The sequence below is a fragment of the Trichechus manatus genome, unplaced genomic scaffold (assembly GCF_000243295.1).
Source record: "Trichechus manatus latirostris isolate Lorelei unplaced genomic scaffold, TriManLat1.0 scaffold00069, whole genome shotgun sequence".
Lineage (NCBI taxonomy): Eukaryota > Metazoa > Chordata > Mammalia > Sirenia > Trichechidae > Trichechus > Trichechus manatus.
This window is the reverse complement of record NW_004444005.1, coordinates 14131095-14152902: the sequence shown is the minus strand read 5'-3', so window position 1 is coordinate 14152902 and position 21808 is coordinate 14131095. Positions and strand designations below refer to the sequence as shown.

The window sequence follows — 21808 nt, the reverse complement described above, 5'->3', positions numbered from 1 at the left end:
TTTTGAGTCACTTAATAAATAGGCTTGATTAGCACACCCAAATGAGGGATATGTTGTCTCCAAAATCCAGAGGCCCACCAGGCATTGTGCCTCCTTTTTAGTTGTGGGAGGGGCCAGATGCAATAGCTTATCCCTCACTTTAGAAGGAATATCTCGACATGCCCCACACCACTGGACTCCTAGAAATTTCACTGAGATTGAAGTGCCTGAATTTTTGTTGGATTAATTTCTCACCCTGTAGCACACAAATGTTTTACCAATAAGTCCACAGTAGTTGATACTTCTTCCTTATTAGGTCCAACTATCATAATGTCATCAATGTAATGGTCCAGTCTAACATCTTGTGGAAGGGAAAGGCAATCAATGTCCCTGCAGACTAAATTTTGACATAGGGCTGGAGAGGTGACGTAGCCCTGAGGTAGGCAACTGAAGGTGCTTTGCTGGCCTTGCCAGCTGAAGGCAGACTGCTTCTGGTGGTCCTTTGAAACTGGAATCAAGAAAAAGTCATCGGCCAGATCAATAGTTGCATACCAGGTTATCAGGAGATATATTAATTTGCTCAAGCAATGAAACCACATCTGGAACAGCAGCTGCAGTTGGAGTCACCATGTGGCTCATGGGGTGCAAATGCTGATGAACCCAAGATAGGCAGGCAGGTCAGACAGCAGGCCACTGGCTCATGGGCTGCAAAGGCTGACAAATCTAAAATCAGCAGGTCAGATGGCAGGCTGCTGGCTCACAGGCTGCAGAGTCTGACAAATCTAAGATCAGCAGGCAATACAGTAGGCCGCTGGCTTAAGTCTCAAGAACAAGAGGTCGGATGATGATGAGCCAGATGCAGTATCCAGAGCAAGCAAAAGCCAGTGAGTTTTGCCAGAACATCTGTATATATTGGATGCAGGCCACACCATCAAGGAAACTCCCCTTACAGCTGATTAGCTGATCACATCAGATCACACCATGGAGGTGATCACATTATATCACAAAATGGAGAATAACTACACCATTACATAACCGCCAAATTACGTCATAACTGCTAAACCACTGAGAACCATGGCCCAGCCAAGTTGACACACAACCTTAATCAGCACAGCAAGGATGGTCTGGCTGGGCCAGGCCATCCCTAGGGCAACCTTGAGAGGACAGGGACGGGTCCTGCTGTCACCGTTCTGGGCCCCTGGAGCTAGGAGAAAGGCGGCCTTGGCTTCCTCCTCTATAAACTGAGGTGCTTGAAGTGAGTGACCCCAAGGATTCCCTGGGCTTGGAGAAGTGTCTGCTGGACTTGGTTCTCCATCAATGACTCACTGCGCTCTGAAGTCTTAGAAAATGATTTCTACCCCCTGGAGGCACTTCAGACGCATGAGAGGATTGGTCTGGGGGACAGTGGACTTGGGGTTAGGGAGAGCATGGCAGGGCACTGGACCACAGGTCCAAGTCCAGAATCAGGACCAGTCCCTGTTGGAGACTTGGGGTCTTCCTGGTTAAGTGGAACAAGAGTCTTTGCTTTGAATGCAGGGAGGATGCCTAGAGAGCAAGCTGCACATGCTGGGGCCAGTGAAGGTAAAGAGGGGGCAAGGGTTTTCTGAGGTCCCCTACACCACCCGTGGATCTGCTGGTCCTGCTCCTTTGTCTAACCTGAACAAAGCTGTGGGTTTTGTGGTTTTCCTGCCTGGGGCTGCAGTGCTAACACTGGCCACTGGGGGCAGCAGCCTCTTCTGCCAGTAGTGCCCCTGGGCTTTGCTGGAGAAACTGGGGCCCGGGAATTGTCGCCCAGAGGCCATCCTGGTCATCCCCTTGCCTTGGACTTGCACCTCCTATTATCAGAATACATCTCCAGAATCTGAGCTGCTCAGGGGTGGGAAGGGAATTTGAGATACTATCATTTCTTTATTCAGTAACTATGCCCCGAGCGCTCGCCCCGTGCCAGGGCTGTGTTAGGTCCTGGGTGGGTGCTGAAAATGACCCACGTGATCCCTGCCCCCAGGGGCTCACAGTCTGGAGGGGAGATGGGCAAAAGCATGAACACAAATACATGCAGAAGAAAGAGCAAGTAATACAGCAAAAATAAAGCAGAGCGCTGAGGGAGGGTCAATGGGATTCTACTTGGGGATTCTGAGAGGCCTCACTGAGGTGACACTGATGCTGTGACCACAATGACAAGAGGGATTAACCCTGCACAAGTCTGGGGACAGAGTGCCAGGAAGAAGGCACAGCTGGTGCAGAGACTCGGAGACGGACATGAGATTGTCCAGAGGGGAGGTCGGATCATGGCCAGTGTGATGCAGGCAAGCTTAGGAGAAGAGAACAGAGGGAGGGAGGAGGGCAGGCACAGACCCCAGGGCCTGGTGGACTGGAGGAGTTATCTACTGCTTTGTGACAACATGACCCCAAAACTTAGTAGCTCACAACAACACACATGGACAATCTCACAGTCTCTGTGGAACAGGGCTCCGGGCACAGCTTAGCTGGTACCTCTGCCCCAAAGTCTCTCAGGAAACGGGCTGCAGTCTCTACTCGGGCTCAGTTGGGGAGGATCAACTTTCTACTCACTCCTGTGTTATGGGCAGGACTCAGTGTCTTGTGAGCTGTTGGACTGGGGGCCTCTTTTCCTCTCTGACTGTTGATCAGGACCCTCCCTCAGTCCTTTGCCATGTAGGGCTCTTCATAGGGCAGCTTATACATCACAGCTGCTTCCTTTAAGAATAAAAATGTATACCCTCCAGACCTGCTCTAGCCTAACAACTGAAAGATCAAAATTGCCCCAAACTCTTAGGGAAATCACTTGCTCATAAATAATTAGCAGATGCTGGTTTATTGCCCCCCGTGACTCACATGTTCTATGCCTGAAGTAACAATTCCTCAGGTCACCCTCGTGCTCGTTGGTAAGAAATCACTAACTGACCGCTTTTATGACTACATGTTATTTGAACATCCTTTACCCTATTTTCACAAACGTTAAACCTTAATTTTAAGTCTCTAACGTCCTTGTTCCAGCTAAATAAACCTTGACCTTTTACCTGTCACCTGTCATAGGAACTCCTTTCCACTTTCAGTTTGGATGCTGCCTGATTTATGAATCATTTGGTCCTTGTCTTAGTCATCTGGTGCTGCTATTACAGAAATACCATAAGTAAATGGCTTTAGCAAAGATAAATTTATTCTCTCACAGTCTAGGAGGCTAGAAGTTCAAACTCAGGGTGCCAGCTCCAGGGGAAGGCCTTCTCTGTCGGTTCTGGGAGAAGGTCCTTGTCATCAACCTTCCCCTGCTCTAGGAGCTTCTCAAGCACAGGGAGCCTGGGTTCAAAGGACACGCTCTGCTCCTGGCGTGGCTTTCTTGGTGGCATGAGGTTCCCCCTCTCTGCTAGCTTCTGTCTTTTAAATCTCAAAAGAGGTTGACTTAAGACACAATCTAATCATTAGACTGAGTCTTGCCTCACTAACATAACTGCCGCTAATCCTGCTTCATTAACATCATTGTCGTTGCTATTGTTGTTACGTGCTGTTGAGTCGGTTCCAACTAACAGTGACCCTATGGACAACAGAATGAAATACTGCCCGGTCCTGCACCATCCTCACCATCGTTGTTATGCTTGAGCCCATTATTGCAGCCACTGTATCAATCCATCTTATTGAGGGTTTTCCTCATTTTCACTGATCCTCTACTTTACCAACCATAATGTCCTTCTCCAGGGACTGATCCCTCCTGATAACATGTCCAAAGTATGTGAGACATAGTCTCGCCATCCTTGTTACTAAGGAGCATTCTGGCTGTACTTCTTCCAAGACAGATTTGTTCCTTCTTTCGGCAGTCCACGGTCTATTCAATATTGTTCGCCAACACCACAATCTAAAGGCATCAATTCTTCTTCAGCCTTCCTTATTCATTGTCCAGCTTTCGCACGCATATGAGGCAACTGAAAAAATCATGGCTTTGGTCACGTATACCTGCAAGGTGACGTTTTTACTTTTCAACACTTTAAGCAGGTCTTTAACATCATTAACATCATAGAGGTAGGATTTACCACACATACGAAAATTACATCAGATGACAAAATGGTGGACAATCACACAATACTGGGAATCATGGCTTAGCCAAGTCAATACACATTTTGGGGGGACACAATTCAAACTGTAACAGTCCTGCTCAGATAAACTCATCATTAATTTAAAATCTGCCTTAATCTCTGAAATTTTCTTTGACACACCATCTCAGTCCAAGCCACGATCCTCACTCTCTGGACGTTCACACAGCAAAATGCAAATCCAATCAGAGCCTCCCTCTCCTTAATCCTTTAAGGCACCCTGCTCTCAGGATAAAACCAAAGCCCCTACTACGGCCTGCCAGGTTTTGCCTGAATGGCCCTGGTGCCTCTCCGGGCTCCCCCTTCCCCTTTAGCTTTCTTTTGCTCCAGCTTCATGAGCCTTTCAGCCCCAAAAGGCTTGCTGGCCAGACAGGTCTTGTGGAGGCTTTCTCCTGGTTAGCTTCCACTCACCCACTAGAGTGTCTCCTCGCCCCATGCACGTTTTCTGCAGAGGACTCACATCAGCTTTTAACTGTGTAAGAACGGTTCTTTGATGTACATCTCTGCCCACCAGGTCAGCTCCAGGAAGGCTGGGAGGGCCCTAGCACACAGCTGCTCTCAACAGGTATCTGTTGAATGAATCAGGGAGTGCACCTGAGCTAGAAGGCCGGTCAGCGAGGGGCCGTCCAGGGACGGACACGCGGCCTACGGTCAGAGGGCAAGGTTGCTCTCCTACTGCAGTCTCAGCCATGGCTGTCTCCGCTTTTGATTAACAATAAATGTCCAGAAATTTGCTCATATTCACCCCATCAGAGATTTACAAATTTTAGAAATTGCTTGATCATTTGCCTCCCACACCTGGGGCCCCCGCCCCTCCACTCCCCCGAGGTCGCCCCCGCGTGCTCCTTCGGGCGCCCCCGACTGCAACCTCCACACCTGCACGCCGCCTCCCACACCTAAGACCCGGTGCCCGAAGACCCACGCCGCTCCCCGAGGCCTGAGGTGGCCTGAACCATTACCCTCGTCCGGGGCCCAAGCCCATCAGATTCCCGACTGCCTGGAGGACCAGGCCAGTCTGGGTCGGGCCGGACTCACCGGCGTCCTCCGCCAGGCACCGCGCTAGCCAGCCCGCGCCCCACCGGGGTCCTTCAGGCCTTCGGCCGGGCAGCCTCTGAGGGGTCCCTGCGCGGTTGCGTAGCACCTGCGAGGACGCGGGCTGATCGAGAAGCGCGGTGTGGTTTTTGTGAGCCCCGGTAGGTGGTGGAGACGGATGGCAGGGTCGGGGGGCGGCGGGCGGGCGGGACCCGGGGGTGGGGCCGCCGGGGGGGGCCTGACTGATCTCCGTCCAGCCCGCTCCCGGGACCGCACGTGAGCCAGAAGCCCACCAGGTGACGGGCCCAGCTTGGGTACAGATGGGGAACCCGAGGAGCAGCGTTTGAGGAGAGCAGAAGTGAAGTATTTGGGTTTTGACATGCTGTTTATGCCTGTGTGACATAGTCTGCTAGTCCTGGCCTGGTGGTGGTTACTAGGTGCCGTGGAGTCGGTTCCGACTCATAACGACCGGACGTACAACAGAACAAAACACTGCCGGGTGCAGCGCCATCCCTACAGTCGTTGCTATGCTTAAGCCCATTGTTGCAGCCACTATGTCAGTCCGTCTCGTTGAGGGTCTTCCTCATTTCCACTGACACTCTACCAAGCATGATGTCCTCCATGGACTGGTCCCTGCTGATAATTGCGTGGTAGGCAATTGCATATGTGAGTCTGGCACTGAGGGACGAGATCTTGGTGGAGGCACAGGTTTGGCATTATCAACATCTAGGATATAGGTGAAACCTGTAGAGATTGAGATAGCCCCGGAGAAGAGGGCCTGGGGAACAGCGGTGTACAGCTGATTGCAGTAGGGTGCACAGTGAAGGGAAGGTGAGAAGCATGAAGGTAGTGGACCAGAAATGTAGGGTTGGCGTCTTTGGCTGTGTGGTGTAGAGCGTGTCATTCGGCACCTGCGCGTTGTCTCTTTCCCAGACACCGTCTCGCATTGCCCCTGGGCCATGGGCACTGTTTTTGTCTGTGTTTTACACGCGAGAAAGCTGTTTCATATGTAAAACTTGTGAAGCTCCCACATGGCTTTGGAAAACTGTCTGTCCGAGTGGGAGTGGGGGGTGTGGCCTGTGCACAGCTAGAGGGCCTGGGGCCCCTCTCAAGATCAAGGGGAAGCAGAGTTGGTAGAGACTACTCATCTCTGTAACTGCAGCCTCTTCTTGATCTTCCCAGACTGTGCTGGGCCCCTCTTCATCACCAGGAGCAGATGGCTGGGGACAGAGCCAAACCCTGTGAGCTGGACCAAGAGAAATACGACGCTGACGAAAATGTGAAGATCATCTGTCTGGGCGACAGTGCGGTGGGCAAGTCCAAGTATGTTGGGAGGTTAGGGACGAAAGGCCAGGCCTGGCGCAGATCTCTGAGGGCTCTTAGGAAAGTCTGTGGGGGTGGGAGAAAACAGTCCTACCTGGAGCCCAGGTGTGCACATCAACAGCTAGGTTAGGCGTGTTGGAGGTAGGCAAGTGATGAGGACTGAGGAAATGGGGCTTTACGTGTGAGACCTGGCAGCAGGTGTGGCGGGCCACCCATCATTCCTTCCTTGAAGCACCTCCGGGTGAGAAGGTGAGACCAGGGGTGTTCCCATGTGTCAGCCAATACATCAAGAGGTGGTGCTGGTGGGTGTGGAGAGAGGACACTGGGAGGTGTGACCAGTACAGCCGGTGACAGATTGAACACAGGGGTGAAGGTGTTTTCTTGGAGGGACTCACTGAGATTGAGAAGAGGGGATAAAAATGATAAAGATGCACTTATTCTTTGAACTGACTTCCGTGCCTATGTGCTCAGGTGTGGAACTCCCTACCTAGAGAGTCCAGGCCACTCTGAAGTGGTGGCAGCTCGTCTGGAGGTGTCATCCTTGGGAGAGCCCCTTCCTCACCTGTCAAGGCTTGTGGAGGCATATGTCCCTTTCTTCCTTCACAGGATAAGGGTCAGGTGGCCACACACCACTGACCAGGCATCTGTGAGTCTTGTCTTGTCTTCCAGGTGCTCCAGGTATTTATTAACATGTTCAGATAGCTGTGAATGATTCTCTAGGGGCTTTGCTGTTTTTTGCCTTCTTCATTAATTCACATTCTCTGTCTCTGTCAGACACACACACACCCTGCAACTCTGGTTGAGAGTTTTAGACTTGCTTGACCATACTCAGCAACATGCCTGTATGTTAAAAGTGAAGGTGAATGTTGTAGGTTTTGGAGATTACCCAATAAATAACACCTCTTTTCCCTATCCAAGTTTAGAACCAACAAAGAGAGAACAAGGACAGCAGACAGTAAGCTTGATGATGGAGAGCCGTGAGAGAGCGTCACTTGGTATGAGGCCCAAGGTGGCCTGCCTGTGAACCCGTGCTTCTTCACCCGCTATGTCCAGTGCCAGTCTCCTACAGCCTCACTTGAAGCAGCAAAAAATAAGAATCTTAAGTAGTTAACATTTCATTATAATACTTCACTTTGTCTTCTCAAGATCTTCCGTTCAGCTGTTTTACTTCTTCATTTCTTCCATTCACTTTAGCTACTCTACGTTCAAGAGCAAGTTTCAGAGTCTCTTCTGACATCTGTTTTGGTCTTTTCTTTCTTTCCTGTCTTTATAATGAACTTTTGCTTTCTTCCTGTATGATATCCTTGATGTCATTCCACAACTTGTCTGGTCTTCGGTTGTTCGTGTTCAGTGCATCAAATTTATTCTTGAGATGGGCTCTAAATTCACGTGGGATATACTCAGGGGCATACTTTGGCTCTCATGGACTTGTTTTAATTTTCTTCCGCATCAGCTTGAACTTGCATATGAGCGGTTGATGGTGTGTTCTGAAGTCAGCCCCTGGCCTTGTTCTGACTGATGATTTTGAGCTTTTGCATCATCTCTTTCCACAGATGTAGTTGATTTCATTTCATTGTATTCCATCTGCCAAGGTCCATTGCCATTTATGTTGGTGAAAAAAGGTATTTGCAATGAAGAAGTCATTGGTCTTGCAAAATTCTATCATGCCATCTCCGGCATCGTTTCTATCACCAAGGCCGTATTTTCCAACTGCTGATCCTTCTTTGTTTCCACTGTTTGCATTCCAATCACCAACATCTTGAGTGCATGTTTGATCAATTTCAAATTGCAGAAGTTGGTCAAAATCTTCAATTTTTTCATCTTTGGCATTAATAGGTATGTAAGTTTGAATAATAGTTGTATTAACTGGTTTTCCTTGTAGGCATATGGATATTATCCTATCGCTGACAGCATTGTACTTGAGGATAGATCTTCAAATGTTCTTTTTGACGACGAATGCAACCATTCCTCTTCAATTTGTTATTGGTGGCATAGCAGACCGTATGATTATCTGATTCAAAATGGCCAATACCAGTCCATTTCAGCTCACTAATGCCTAGGATATCAATCTTTATACATTCCACATTTCAATTATGAATGGATGTTTGCAGCTGTTTCTTCTCATTTTGAGTCATGCCATATCAGCAAATGAAGGTCCCATAAGCTTTACTCCTTCCACGTCATTGAGGTCGACTCTACTTTGGGAAGGCGACTCTTTCCCAGTCGTATATTGAGTACCTTCCAACCTGAGGGGCTCACTTCTGGCACTATGTCAGACAATGTCCTGCTTCTATCCATAAGGTTTTCCGTGGCCAATTTTTTCAGAAGCAGACCACCAGGTCCTTCTTGCTAGTCTGTCTTAGTCTGAAAGTTCCGCTGAAACCTGTCCACTATGGGTGACCCTGCTGGTACTTGAAATATGAGTGGCATAGCTTCCACCATCACAGCAACGCGCAAGCCACCACAGTACGACAAACTGACAGACAAGTGAAGTATTATAATAGAAGGTGCAAAGATCTAGAGTTAGAAAACCAAAAGGGAAGAACACGCTCAGCATTTTTCAAGCTGAAAGAACTGAAGAAAAAATTCAAGCCTCAAGTTGCTTTACTGAAGGATTCTATGGGGAAAACATTGAATGATGCAGGAAGCATCAAAAGCAGATGGAAGGAGCACATAGAGTCACTGTCACAACCAAAAAGAATTGGTCAGCATTCAACTATTTCAGGAGGTAGCATATGATCAAGAACCAATGGATCTAAATGAAGAAGTCCAAACTGCACTGAAGGCATTGGTGAAAAACAAGGCTTCAGGAACTGACGGAATTTGTTTCAGCAAATGGATGCAGCACTGGAGATGCTCGCTCATCTATGCCAGAAAATTTGGAAGACAGCTACCTGGCCAACCAGCTGGAAGAGATCTATATTTGTGCCCACTCCAAAGAAAGGTGATCCAACAGAATGTGGAAATTATCAAACAATATCATTAATATCACACACAAGTAAATTTTGCTGAAGATTATTCAAAAGTGGTTGCAGCAGTACATCAAAAGGGAACTGCCAGAAATTCAAGCCGGATTTAGAAGAGGATGAGGAACAAGGGATATCATTGCTGATGTCAGATGGATCCTGGCTGAAAGCAGAGAATACCAGAAAGATGTTTACCTGTGTTTTATTGACTATGCAGAGGCATTCGAGTGTGTGGATCATAACAAATTATGGATAACATTGAGAAGAATGGGAATTCCAGAACACTTAATTGTGCACACGAGGAACCTGTACATAGACCAAGAGGCAGTCATTTGAACAAAACGGGAATACTGCGTGGTTTATAGTCAGGAAAGGTGTGTATCAGGGTTATATCCTTTCACCATACTTACTTAATTTGTATGCTGAGCAGATAATCTGAGAAGCTGGACTATATGAAGAAGAATGTGGTATCAGGTTTGGAGGAAGACTCATTAACAACCTGTGATATGCAGATGACACAGCCTTGCTGAAAGTGAAGAGGACTTTGAGCACTTACTGATGAAGACAAAGATTACAGCCTTCGGTATGGATTGAACTTCAACATAAAGAAAACAAAAATCCTCACAACTGGACCAATAGGCAATATCATAATAATGGAGAAAATATTGAAGTTGTCAAGGGTTTCATTTTACTTGGATCCACAATCAACGCTCATGGAAGCAGCAGTCAGGAGATCAGAAGACATATTGCATTGGGCAGATCTGCTGCAAAAGACCTCTTTAAAGTGTTCAAAAACTAAAATGTGACTTTGAGGACTAAGGTGCACCTGACCCAAGCCATGATATTTTCCATCATCTCACATGCATGTGAAAGCTGGACAATGAATAAGGAAGAGCGAAGAAGAATTGATGCCTTTGAATTATGGTGTTGACAAAGGATATTGAATATACCAAGGACTGCCAGAAAAATGAACAAATCTGTCTTGGAAGAAGTATGGCCAGAATGCTCCTTAGAAGCAAGGATGGCGAGGCTTCATCTCATGTACTTTGGACATGTTATCAGAAGGGACCAGTGCCTGGAGAAGGACATCATGCTTGATAAAGTAGAGGGTCATAGAAAAAAAGGAAGACCCTTAATGAGATGGATTGACACAGTGGTTGCAACAATGGGCTGAAGCATAATAATGATTGTGAGAGTGGCACAGGACTGGGTGGTGTTTTTTTCTGTTGTACACAGCATTGCTCTGAGTCAGAACTGACTCGACAGCATCTAACAACAACAGCATTATTTTGTTAGTGATTTATTCATCTGTGAGACTGGTCTGTGGTTTTCTTTTCCTTTTTGCTACTTTCTTTGTCCGGTTTTAGTATCAGGGTACACTGGGCCTTCTAAAAATTGCAAATTCCCTCCTCTTCTATTTTTGAAAGAGACTATGTAAAATTGATATTAATTCTCAAATGTTTGGTAGAATTCTCCACTGAAACTATTGGGCCTGGAGATTTCTTTTAGGCGAGTCTTTTAATTATGAAATTTTCTTAATAGTTGTAGGGCCATTGAAGTGATCGATTTCATATTGGGTGAATTGGGGCAGTTTGTACTTTTCGAGGAATTGGTCCATTTCATCTATGTTGTCAAATATATGTGTATTTGTAATATTAGCTTATTTTGATTCTGCAGGGTCTGTAGTGATAGCCCCTGTTTCATTCTTGGTACTGGTATTTTGTGTTGTTCTGTTTTTATCAGTCTTGCTGAAGGTTTGATAACTTTGTTCATCCTTCAAAGAACCAGCTCTTTGATTTTCTCTTTGTTTCATTAATTTTCTCCGTTTTTCCATTTTCCATTTCATTGATTTTTGCTCTTATCTTTATTATTTCCTCCCTTCTGCTTGCATTTGGGTTTATTTTGTTCTTCTTTTTCTAGACTCTTGAGGGTGGAAGCTTAGACTGTAGATATGGGACTTTCCCTCTTTTCTAATGTATACGTTTAATGCCATACATTTCTTTTTCACTAACTTGGCTATTTTCCACCAATTTTGATGTTGTATTTTCATTCAGTTCAATTTTTTTCCCCCTTGGGGCTTCCTTTTTGGCCACAGATTGTTTAGAAGAAGTGTGTTGTTCAGTTCCCAAATGTTTGGAGATTTTCCTGTTGTCTTTCTATTACTGATTTCTAGTCTGATTCCATTCTGGTCCAAGAACACACTCTGTATGATTTCAGTTGTTTTAATTTTGTTGAGGTTTGTTTATGGCCCAGGATATGACCTATCTTGTACTATGTTCTGCAGACATTTGAGAATAATATGTATTGTGCTGTTGTTGGGTGGATAAAATTTTGAAGATAATCAATAAATGGCAACACTGAGATGAGATAGATGGCCGAATTATCTGACAAAGCTTTTAAAGCAGGCATCATAAAAATGCTTCAGTGAGCAAGTATGGGTTGCTTGAAACAAATGGAAAAAAACAAACTTTCTTCAAAGAAATAGAAGATATAAATAAGAATCCAATGGCAATTTTAGATCTGAAAAATACAGTAACCAAAATGAAAAACTCACTGAATGGGGTCAGAACAGGATGGAGAGACAAAGAAAAGAATCACTGAACTGAAAAATAGAATATAAATTATCCAATATGAACAACAGTAAGAATATAGATTGGGAGAAAATGAACAGAACTTCCAGGACCTGTGGGACTATTAATAAAAGATGACATTTGTGTCATCAGAATCCTAGAAGGAGAGGAAGAAGAGGGCTGAACTAAAAAAAGTGCTAGAAGAAATAATGGTTGAAACGTCCTAAATTTTGCAAAAGACATAAACCTATGGTGTCCAGAAGATAAACCAAAGCAAAAAACAAACCAAACAAAAAACCCCGTCAGGACACAACTAAACTAAAGACAAAGAAAAAATCTTGAAAGCAGCGAGAGAGAAACCACACTTTACTTGTAGGGAAAAAACAGTTAGAATGACGTGAGTTTCTCATCAGAAGTCATGAAGGCAAGAAAGAAGTGGCACAGTTTTGAAAGAAAAGAACTGTCAACCCACAATCCTAAATCCGGCAAAAATATCCTGCAAGGATGGAGGGGAAGTCATTCTCAGATGAAGGAAAACTAAGAGAATTTGTTTCCAACAGACCTCCCCAAAAAGCATGGCTAAGGGATGCTGTCTAACCAGAAAGAAAATGATAAAAGGAGAAGTCTTGTACATCAGGAAGGAAGAAAGAACAGTGTAAGGAAAACTAAATACAGTGCAATAGACTTTATTTTCTTCTTGCATTTTTAAATTATGTTTGTTGAAGCAAAAATTATAATACTGTCTGATGGAGTTCTCAATGTATGTAGAGAAAATACTTAAGACATCAAACAAGAGAGGGTAAAGGGACATAAAGGGAGGTAGGGAAGTAGTGTGCATTTCACTCCAGTGGTGAATGTTGACGCCAGCAGACTGTGGAAAAGTTATACGTGTATAAGGTAATAACGCAAGCAGTGACAACTAACTGAAAGATTGGCGATTAAAACCCACCCAGAGGCGCCTTGGAAGACAGACCTGGCAGGCAGTCTATTTCTGAACGGTTACAGCCTTGAAAATCCTATGGGGCAGTTCTACGGTGCACAAATGGAGTCACCATGGGTCGGAATTGTCTCAACAGCAACCAACAACAGCATAGCAACCACTATGAAAGCTATTAAATAAAAAAAAAAAAAAAACCCACTCAGCAATGCTGCAGATAAATCAATGGAAGTTCAGAAGAAGGTTCAAGTAACCCACAGGAAGGCAGCGTTGCCATCTCTTGATTATCTGTTTTCATTCAGCTTGAGATTTTCCTGGTGTTATTGAAATTTAGACATTTTTTGAGAATTAAATTATGAAACTCCAGGTCTTCTTTAAACCTTCTGTTTTAGCTGGCTTCCTGTGACACTGTCCCAGCAAGGGAAGGGGGTGCAGCACCCCCTCATTACTGCCGGGAGTGGGTCTTGGTTTCCTAGGGCTGCCCCAATAAAGTCCTACAAACTGGTTCTGGCGGCTGGAAATCTGTGGCCCTGCGTGTTCTTGGCCTGGAGCAGCATTACTCCAGTCTCTGCCTCGTGGCCGTCTCTCCTCTGTCTCTGTCTCCGTGTCTCTTCTCTTACAGGGACACCAGTCATACAGGATTAGGGCCCACCCTGCTCCAGCATGGCCTCATGGTAACTAATTACGTCTGCAAAGACACTGTTTCCAGACAGACACGTTCACAGGTACAGGGGTCAGGACTTCAGCAGATCTTTTTGGAGGACAGAGTTCAACCCAGAACAGGATAGAAGTCCAGGCTCCCCACTGACCATGTGGGGATGGGAGGGGTTCTTCGTTACCATCAGACAGGGGTGGAAGTTCTGCTCCCTTCCTGACCTTTGACTCTACCCTAGCCAGGGGGGGATGTCCAGGCTCCCCTCCCAGACCATTGCTCCTGGGGTTGAGGGTAGGGGCCACCGTTTTTCCTCGGGTGTTTGACTGGTGGCTATTGTCCGAAAGTTTTTGTCTTGCTGGCTGCCCCTTTCCTGGTACTTTGGCCAAAGAGAGCAGGCTCTTGTTGGGGCTTTTTTGTCGGCTTCTATTGGTGTTTCAGGCTGCCGGCTTCTTCAGCTCCAAGTCCGGGTAACGAGGCAAAAAGAAAACCCAGGACTCACAGCCACGTTGTTCCTGGGGTCCTGAAGTCCTTTGTGAGTCAGCCTCCTCCATTGTACAGAGTCGTCTTGTGTTTGCTTTTTCTTTAATGCCCAGAGTTTTCAGTCATCCTTAGCCAGGAAAGGGAAAAGTATGTCCACTCCATTTTCCCATAAGTGGAACTTATATAGGACTTTTTAGATATCTTTCTATCCTAAATAATTCTTGTTTCCTTTGTGATTTATTTTGTCACCTGCAGGTTGTTTAGAAGTGGATTTGAGTGTCTCGTTTTTCAGTTTTCAAATGTATGGGGTGTTAAACTTGTTGTTGCTTTTTATTTTCAACTTACCGCGTGTAGTCAGAGGACATGATGGTGTATTTTGGGCAAGGGTGGTGTTTTGCGGTTTCCTGTGGGGTCTAATTGGTGGTCGGTGGTTATGTAAGCTGGAAAAGAATGTGTGTTCTCTCACTGGATTCAGGATATGTATTAATTAAGCTTGTTCACTGTGTTCGTGTGCATTTGTTCAAACACTGATCAAGCTCACTCCGCCATCCGTGCAGCTCTAGGCACTGGGAATCAGCACTAATCTGAAAATTGAAAGACTTCTTTGAACACCCCACTCTGAAATGCTTCCTAGCTGGTGTGACCTGCAGGCCCAGGAGGGGTGAAGGATGGAGGGGGTAGAGTTCTCCTCTTACAAACGGGGTGATGGGAGCATCTCCCTGCTCGGGAACACGTGAGCAGAGGCCTGAAGGCGGCAAGAGGGGCCTGCAGAGCTTGGGGGATGGTGTCAGAGGGCACAGCCTCCCTGTCTTGGTTTCCCCGTGCATGCCACAGAGTGCCACATTCGGGAGTAGGGGTGCACTCATTTGGGATGGTCTGTGAAAGGGTCGGTGCTGGTACACAGGTCCAGGTATAGGGACAGGTGATACCACTGACTGGATAATTCAGGGGCAGGGCTGGGTCAGTGGGCCGGTCAGACTCACTTCAGATGGGTTGAGTTTGTGTTTCACCCAGACTGCTCCTGTGTAGACAGGTGGCTGAGCTCAGGGGAAAGGGACCTTTATTGCTTCAGCTGATATTGGTGGTCAGGGGCTGTGCCCCCAGCAGCCTCACGCAAGGAGGTGACGAGCCATAGTGCTGGCTGGGGCCACCATGGAGGTGCCAGGTGGGTGGAGAGCCCTGCATTGTCCCAGGAGGAGGCTGTGTGAGCTGCAGTGGGAACAGGTTGTCAGCCAGGGCGCCGCAGGGGCTGTTGCTGACCCCTCCCCATTCTCCTTGCAGACTCATGGAGAGATTCCTCATGGACGGATTGTATCCTTCAAGGTGTGACATGCACCCTGCACCCGTTCCCTGCAGCCCTCCCAAACCCACGGCCACCCCAACCCCCTGCCTCCTCCTTTACCGAGACTCCCCCAGCTGCCCCTCCCAGAGGCGTGAGCGGATGCACGGGTCTTGGCCACCCTGCACTTTGTATTTTGTAGCACACGCGTGCGGTGTAGGGTTCGCAGGGCCTGGTCTGGAGTCACGAGCCTGGACCCAGGTCCAGCCTCTCCCCTCCCCGCTCCCTTCTCCCCTCTCCCTCCTCGTCTCCCTCCTCTTCCCCTTCTTCCTGTCCCTCCTCCCACTCCTTCTCTTTCCCTCCTCCCTCCCCCTCCTCCCCCTCTCCCCCTCCTCTCCCTCCTCCTCGCCCCCTCCTCCCCGCTCTTTCCCTCCTTTCCCCCTCTCCCTTCCTCCCCTCCTCCTCCTCAGGAGCTCTCTGACCTCAGATGAGTGATTTGGCCTCTCTGAGCCTCAGTTTCCTGATCTGCAGAGCCACACAGCACCCTCCCCTGCCCTCCCTGCACCCAGGCTCCTGAGTGCCCACATAGGACTTCCACAGCAGGAGGTGTCCCTCTCCCCTCCCAGCTCCCTCTGTTGTTCACCCCTCTGCCCAGCCCCCCACGGGCGTACTGAAGCGGGGCTACAAGCCTCAGAGCCCCTTCCGAGGGGTCTGCATTTTCACGCCCAAGGTTGCCGTGACCCACCTCCTGCACACCAACTCCTGACTGACCTCCAGGCTGGGCCCACTGACCCTTAACAAGTCCTCTGCTGTGAACGAGCCTCGACAAGCTGCCAAACCCTCCCGCCCCCAGGTTGTCAGAGCGAGACCCACTCTGGCACCTGGGATGGGGCCCCTCTCCACCCTCTCCACCTCCCCACCCTCCCCACCTTCCCCACCCTCCCCACCCCTTGATTTACAGACAACCTGGGGTGGGGTTTTTCTCTCCACCAGAAGGAGCTGGGGCTCCCATGCATTTTTTCCGGCTCCAAGATACCATTCGTGACAGCTTCTCTGGAAAATTCTCCCCGTTTTTCCTTGGACTTGGATGGTCTGGGCACTCTGCAGGCCCTCCCACCCTCATCCTCCACAGAGCTCCCCTGGGGTGGCTGCTCTTGTGCCAACCGCATCTGGAGCTGGCCTTCTGTCTCCAGGGGTGCCTGCCCACAGCACCCGCTCAATTCCAAGTCCATTCATACATCTTACTCATTCAGACCCTTCCCTTACTCCCTTCTGCATGTCTGGCTCCTTGACCGGCCTACAGTCAGCCCCAGCAGCTGTCCACATATGCCCTGACCCTGTACAAGCACACAGCCATGGTGGATGGCAAGACCGTCCTCGTGGGTGAGCAGCCCCCCAAGAGAGGGAGGGCGACTGAGAGGTGGGGCACAGAGAGGAGAAAGGGTGGGAAAGGGTCACAGAAGGAGGAAAGGAGACGCCAGGGAGGGGGTGGTGGTGGTGGGGAGGACCCTGAGAGCCAGGAGGCTGGTGGGGGGCACGGAAGGAGGGCGCTGCCCCAGCTTCTGAGCCAGCATTGGGTGTGGGGGTACGGAAAGGTGGAAGGTGAGGCGCAGAGGTTCAAGGCAGTCGCTTTCCCAAGTCTTGGGGGTTCTAATTCGGCCAGTGTAACAGAATATTAAATGTGGTCTGAATGTTCTCCCCCACAAAGGGTTCTGACCTTCCACAGACATACGCACAGATGTAGACACAGACACACAGATGGACATGGGACATGCAGACACACACACGTGCACATGCACACACACACAGACACATACAGATTTGCATGCACTCAGCAGTCTTCTTGCCTCAGACTTGGGTGCACTGTCTCCTAACCTGACATGCACACGTTCGGTCCGCGTTTCTGCAGAGACCCACCCGGGTGTTCGGGGGTGGGGGTATGCTCTGGGCAGTCACAGCTGTGTCTCTGTTGCAGACTTTTGGGACACGGCAGGCCAGGAGCGGTTCCAGAGCATGCACGCCTCCTACTACCACAAGGCCCACGCCTGCATCATGGTACGAACGCATGCCAGGCTGGGAGCTGGTGCGGTGGGGTCGGGCCACCCGGGCAGCTTCAAACCACACATGCTCCCCAGAGCTCCTAGGTGAGGCTTCTCCCAGTGGCCTTCTCTAGGGTGGGGATCAGGGTAGGGTACATCTTGAGTCACGCTGCCTGACTCAGGTCACGTCCTTACTCAAGTTGCCACCATATTTAAGTCACACCCTTACTCAGGTCACCACCTTACTCAGGTCATACCCTTACTCAGGTCACACCCTTACTCAGGTCACACCCTTACTCAAGTCACACCCTTACTCAGGTCACACCCTTACTCAAGTCACCGCCTTATTCAAGTCATGCCCTTACTCGGGTCACCGCCTTACTCAAGTCATACACTTACTCAGGTCACACCCTTACTCAGGTCACTGCCTTACTCAAGTCACACCCTTACTCAAGTTACCGCCTTACTGAAATCATACCCTTACTCAGGTCACTGCCTTGCTCAGGTCACACCCTTACTCAGGTCACCGCCTTACTCAAGTCACCACCTTATTCAAGTCACAACCTTGCTTGAGTCACACCTTTTGTCTTACAAGAGGTAAAAGGAGAGGGAAGCGAGCAGAGAGGAGAGAGGGACCTCACTACTACAAAGGAAGAAGAGCCGAGAGTACAGAGTGTCCTTTGGACCCGGGATCCCTGCACTGACAACCTCCTAGACCCAGGTGAAGATTGATGAGGAGACACCTGAAGATCTCCAAGGAATGCCAGGCCCACAGTTTCTGAAAGGAGACGAAGACCCCTTTCTCCAGAGCCGACAGAGAGAGAAAGCCTTCCCCTCAGACCAGTGCTCTGAGTTGGGTCTTCTAGCCTCCTAAACTGTGAGAGAATAAACTTAGTATTTCTGTTATATCAGCACTAGATGACTAAGATACCTGGGCTGGGACAGTGCTGCCCTCCAGAACCCAAGCCTCCTCGACAACAGTCCTGGGAGCTTGGGGAGAAGGAGGCAGCCACCAGTGCCCGCGCTTGGGGCCCGTTGTGAACTGGCCGGTCTGGGCCTCAGCCACCGTCTCTGGACACTAACCCACTTCCGCTGAGGAAACACGCGGATGCCTGCCTTCCAGTATGTGGCGCTGGACACTTTTCTGAACTGTGAGCCCCAGCAGCGGTCAGTGACGAGCAGGAGCCTTGTTCAGACTGAGTACCAGGGCCTGCCTTCATGCACTTGGTGTAAAGTACCTCTATGTGCATGTGAATCTCAGGTCAGGAGTCTGTCCGTCTGCTCCACGCAGGCAGGGGCGATGACGTCTTGGGCTGGACCCCTTTCAGGGGTGACGGGGGCTTCCTCATGACCCGCTCCAAGAGAAGCGTCGACAGCCGGGTGCACGTAGTGTGTCCTTTGTGCGGGGCCTGAGAGTCACAGGGCCTCCTTCTGCTGTGGTCACGTGTGGTAGGGAAGGAGGGGGCTACCGTCTGCTCCCCACCCCTCTCCGCCCTCAGGCTGCTCCCTCCGCTCCCGTTGCCACCCTCTCTCCTGACACTGCGCTCTCCAGGCCTGCTCCCGTGTGGCCTCTGAGACTCCCATTAACATCACTGCTCTGCTCACACAGCACTGTGAGCCCCTGGCTCCAGCTCCACCTGGGTGCTGGTGCTGGGTGCAGGGATGGAGGCCCCCCTGCCCGGGAGTCACACACTGCCTCCTCCCTCCTGGGGTGACCTTGCCTGCCTCTGGCCCCTCTTCTGAGTTCCGGGGGTGTCTGTCCTGGAGCTGCCTGTCCCTGCAGGCACCTAGCCTCATGCCGGAGGGCACAGCTCTAAAGGGAGGAAGCTAGGAGCACCCACCACCAAGAGGGCGCCCTGGAAGCGGACAGAAGGTGACGATGGTGAGGCAGCCCGTGTGGGCTGTTGCGGGCGTTCCATTGCAAACACAGCTCGTGAGGAACCTTCACTGGGGTCGAGGACAGCACAGTCCTTCGCTGACACTGGGCCCTCAGCCCAGGGCCTGGGCTGCGGTGTTCCTGCGAAGGGGCCGGTGCTGCAGCAGGCTGATCGCTGTCCTTGACCACTTGCTGTCACGTGGGGCGCTTCCAGGGAGCTCCTGTGAGGGGCCTGATGGAAGGGTCCCTGGGGCAGCAGCTTGTGCCGTCCGAGAGCCGTGCCGTCCGAGAGCCGTTTAGAGCTGGTCTGCGGTGCTCATGCTTCCTGCTGGCAGTTTAAAATAGGTTAAATATGTTTAAATAGGTAAAAACAACAAATTATAGTTAGTTAGACTATAAAAATTTATGATAAAAAGCTACAAAGTAATAAAAAATAAGTACTTCTAAAAAATTTAGAGTAAATACAGAATGAATGGAAGATTAAAAAGTTTAGAACTGAAAATAAATCAGTAGAAACTAAACGAAAATTCTAGAAACATTTAAATTATTACAAAGGAATTTTAAAACAAAGTTTAAGCAATAAAAATAAGAATAGACTAAGAAGAAAACAAAAAAATTACGATTATACGTGATAGACGCCGTCGAGTCATCTCCGACTCACGGAGGCCCCACGTACAGCAGAAGGAAACGTCGTCCAGTCCTGCGTCATCTTCACCACTGCCAACGTGTTCATCTCACACAGAGTCTCCCTTGCCCTTGCTGGCCCTCTGCTTCACCAAAGATGATGTCCTTCAGCAATTAATCCCCCCTGATGACATGTCCAGAGCATGCAAGTCAGACAGTGTTCTGTTGAGATCCATAAGGTTTTCATCGACTAATTTTCAGAAGTAGATCACCAGGCCTTTCTTCCTAGTCTGTCTTAAGTCTGGAAGCCTCACTGAAACCTGTCCACCCTGGGTGACTTGGGTGGTATTTGCAATACCAGTGGCGTAGCTTCCAGCATCACAGCAACACACAAGCCCCCACGGTACAACCGACTGACAGGTGGTGGGAAACGGGCTGTGTCAGTCAGGACAGTGACGCAACTTACGGTGTTCACAGTCGCTAAATAGGACTAACAAACAAGGAATAAAAGATCTGAAGAAAGGGCTTGGCACCTCGCGCTCAGGTGGCACAGCCCCTGGCTGGAGGGGCTGTGTCACAAAGCAGGGCCAGAGCCTGCCGGCTGCGCTTGCCTGCTCATGCAGGATCCTGGGTGGAGCGAAGACACGCTGAGATCCTCAAGCACCACCTCTGCTCCTTGCAGGTGTTTGACGTGCAAAGGAAAGTCACGTACAAGAATCTGAGCACCTGGTACACGGAGCTTCGGGAGTTCAGGCCCGAGATCCCCTGCGTCGTGGTGGCCAATAAGATTGACGGTGGGCACTGGGGACCACCACACGTTCCTCCTGTCCTGGGACAACACGCTTTCACCCAGCTCCCCCAAGCCCAAGAGAGAGCCTGCCCTTGCCTAGGGCAAAGGCCCGTTGGTGGACCCCATTGTAGGATGCAGGCGTTGGCCCTCAGCACCCCACTTCCCCTTGTGGACATGCCATGTCCTACTTTCTCTCTGCAGCAGACATTAAGGTGACCCAAAAAAGCTTCAATTTTGCCAAGAAGTTCTCCCTGCCTCTGTACTTTGTCTCAGCTGCTGATGGTACCAACGTCGTGAAGGTAAGGGGCTGCAAAGGCGGTCCACTGCAGCTGGGGTGGGGGGGTGGCTGGGAGGTGAACAGGGAACCATTAAGAGGAGGGGCTTGGGTGGCGGAGACATGGAGGAGGGGGATGGACGCTGCTTTGGGAAGCAGGGTGGGGAGAGGATGGGCCAGCTTGGTGAGGTGGGCTGGGCAGCTTTTAGAGGATAGAGTGCCAGATGGACTCACCGTGGGGCCAGTGGCGTGGGGCGGGGAAGGCCAGGGCACGCCAGCCACTGCCACGTTTCCCTCCCATTGTCCCCACCTGCCCCAGCTCTTCAACGATGCAATTCGATTGGCTGTGTCTTACAAACAGAACTCCCGGGACTTCATGGACGAGGTTTTGCAGGAGCTGGAGGTAGGTCGGCCGTGTGTCGGGACGCAGAATGTGAACCCGATAGTGTGGCTCTTCCTGCTTTTGCAGGCAGCACAGGTGCGCCATGCCCAGGCCCCAGTGTGTCAGCCACAGACGGGTACACGCACGGCTGGGCCTCACCTGCCACTTTGTTCACAGAACTTCGAGTTGGAGCAGAAAGAGGAGGATGTGCCGGGCCAAGGGCAGCGGGGCAGCACCGAGAGCCCACCCCCATCCTGAGCGCAGAAGTCCAGAGGAAGCCTCTCTCCGTGATGGGATGGGGGTGGGGCTAGAGCCCCTGCAAAGTACCCCTCCCTCCAGCACCCCACTAGCTCTGAGTTGAGTCCTGCCCCGCCTCCTGCATACCCACTCATCCTTCCCCACCTTTGTTGCCCATGACGTCCGACCCTACACGGCGGTCCCCTTCCCGTAGTCAAGGACAGGGATGGGGTGAGCAACAGCACACCCCCTAGGCAGGTGT

General features: G+C 49.7%; 1 protein-coding gene across 1 annotated transcript; it reads left to right on the top strand.

The window, feature by feature from the left end:
* The first annotated feature begins 5244 nt into the window (after nt 1–5244).
* RABL2B (RAB, member of RAS oncogene family like 2B) lies at nt 5245–21567 on the top strand. Its single transcript, XM_004380034.2, has 9 exons — nt 5245–5275; nt 6297–6437; nt 15327–15356; nt 16628–16707; nt 17300–17379; nt 20546–20657; nt 20855–20952; nt 21247–21330; nt 21487–21567. Exons 2-9 carry the CDS (start codon nt 6331–6333, stop codon nt 21565–21567), a joined length of 672 nt encoding a protein of 223 aa, XP_004380091.1. The 5' UTR covers nt 5245–5275; nt 6297–6330.
* The last annotated feature ends 241 nt before the right edge of the window (nt 21568–21808 follow it).

What these genes read in the sequence shown, in the direction of transcription:
- RABL2B (XM_004380034.2), top strand. Translation starts at nt 6,331, where the DNA reads ATGGCTGGGGACAGAGCCAAACCCTGTGAGCTGGACCAAGAGAAATAC. An exon ending in TGGCAAGACCGTCCTCGTGG is followed by an intron (nt 16,708 to 17,299) that starts GTGAGCAGCCCC and finishes TCTCTGTTGCAG; the next exon opens with ACTTTTGGGACACGGCAGGC. An exon ending in GGTGGCCAATAAGATTGACG is followed by an intron (nt 20,658 to 20,854) that starts GTGGGCACTGGG and finishes TTCTCTCTGCAG; the next exon opens with CAGACATTAAGGTGACCCAA.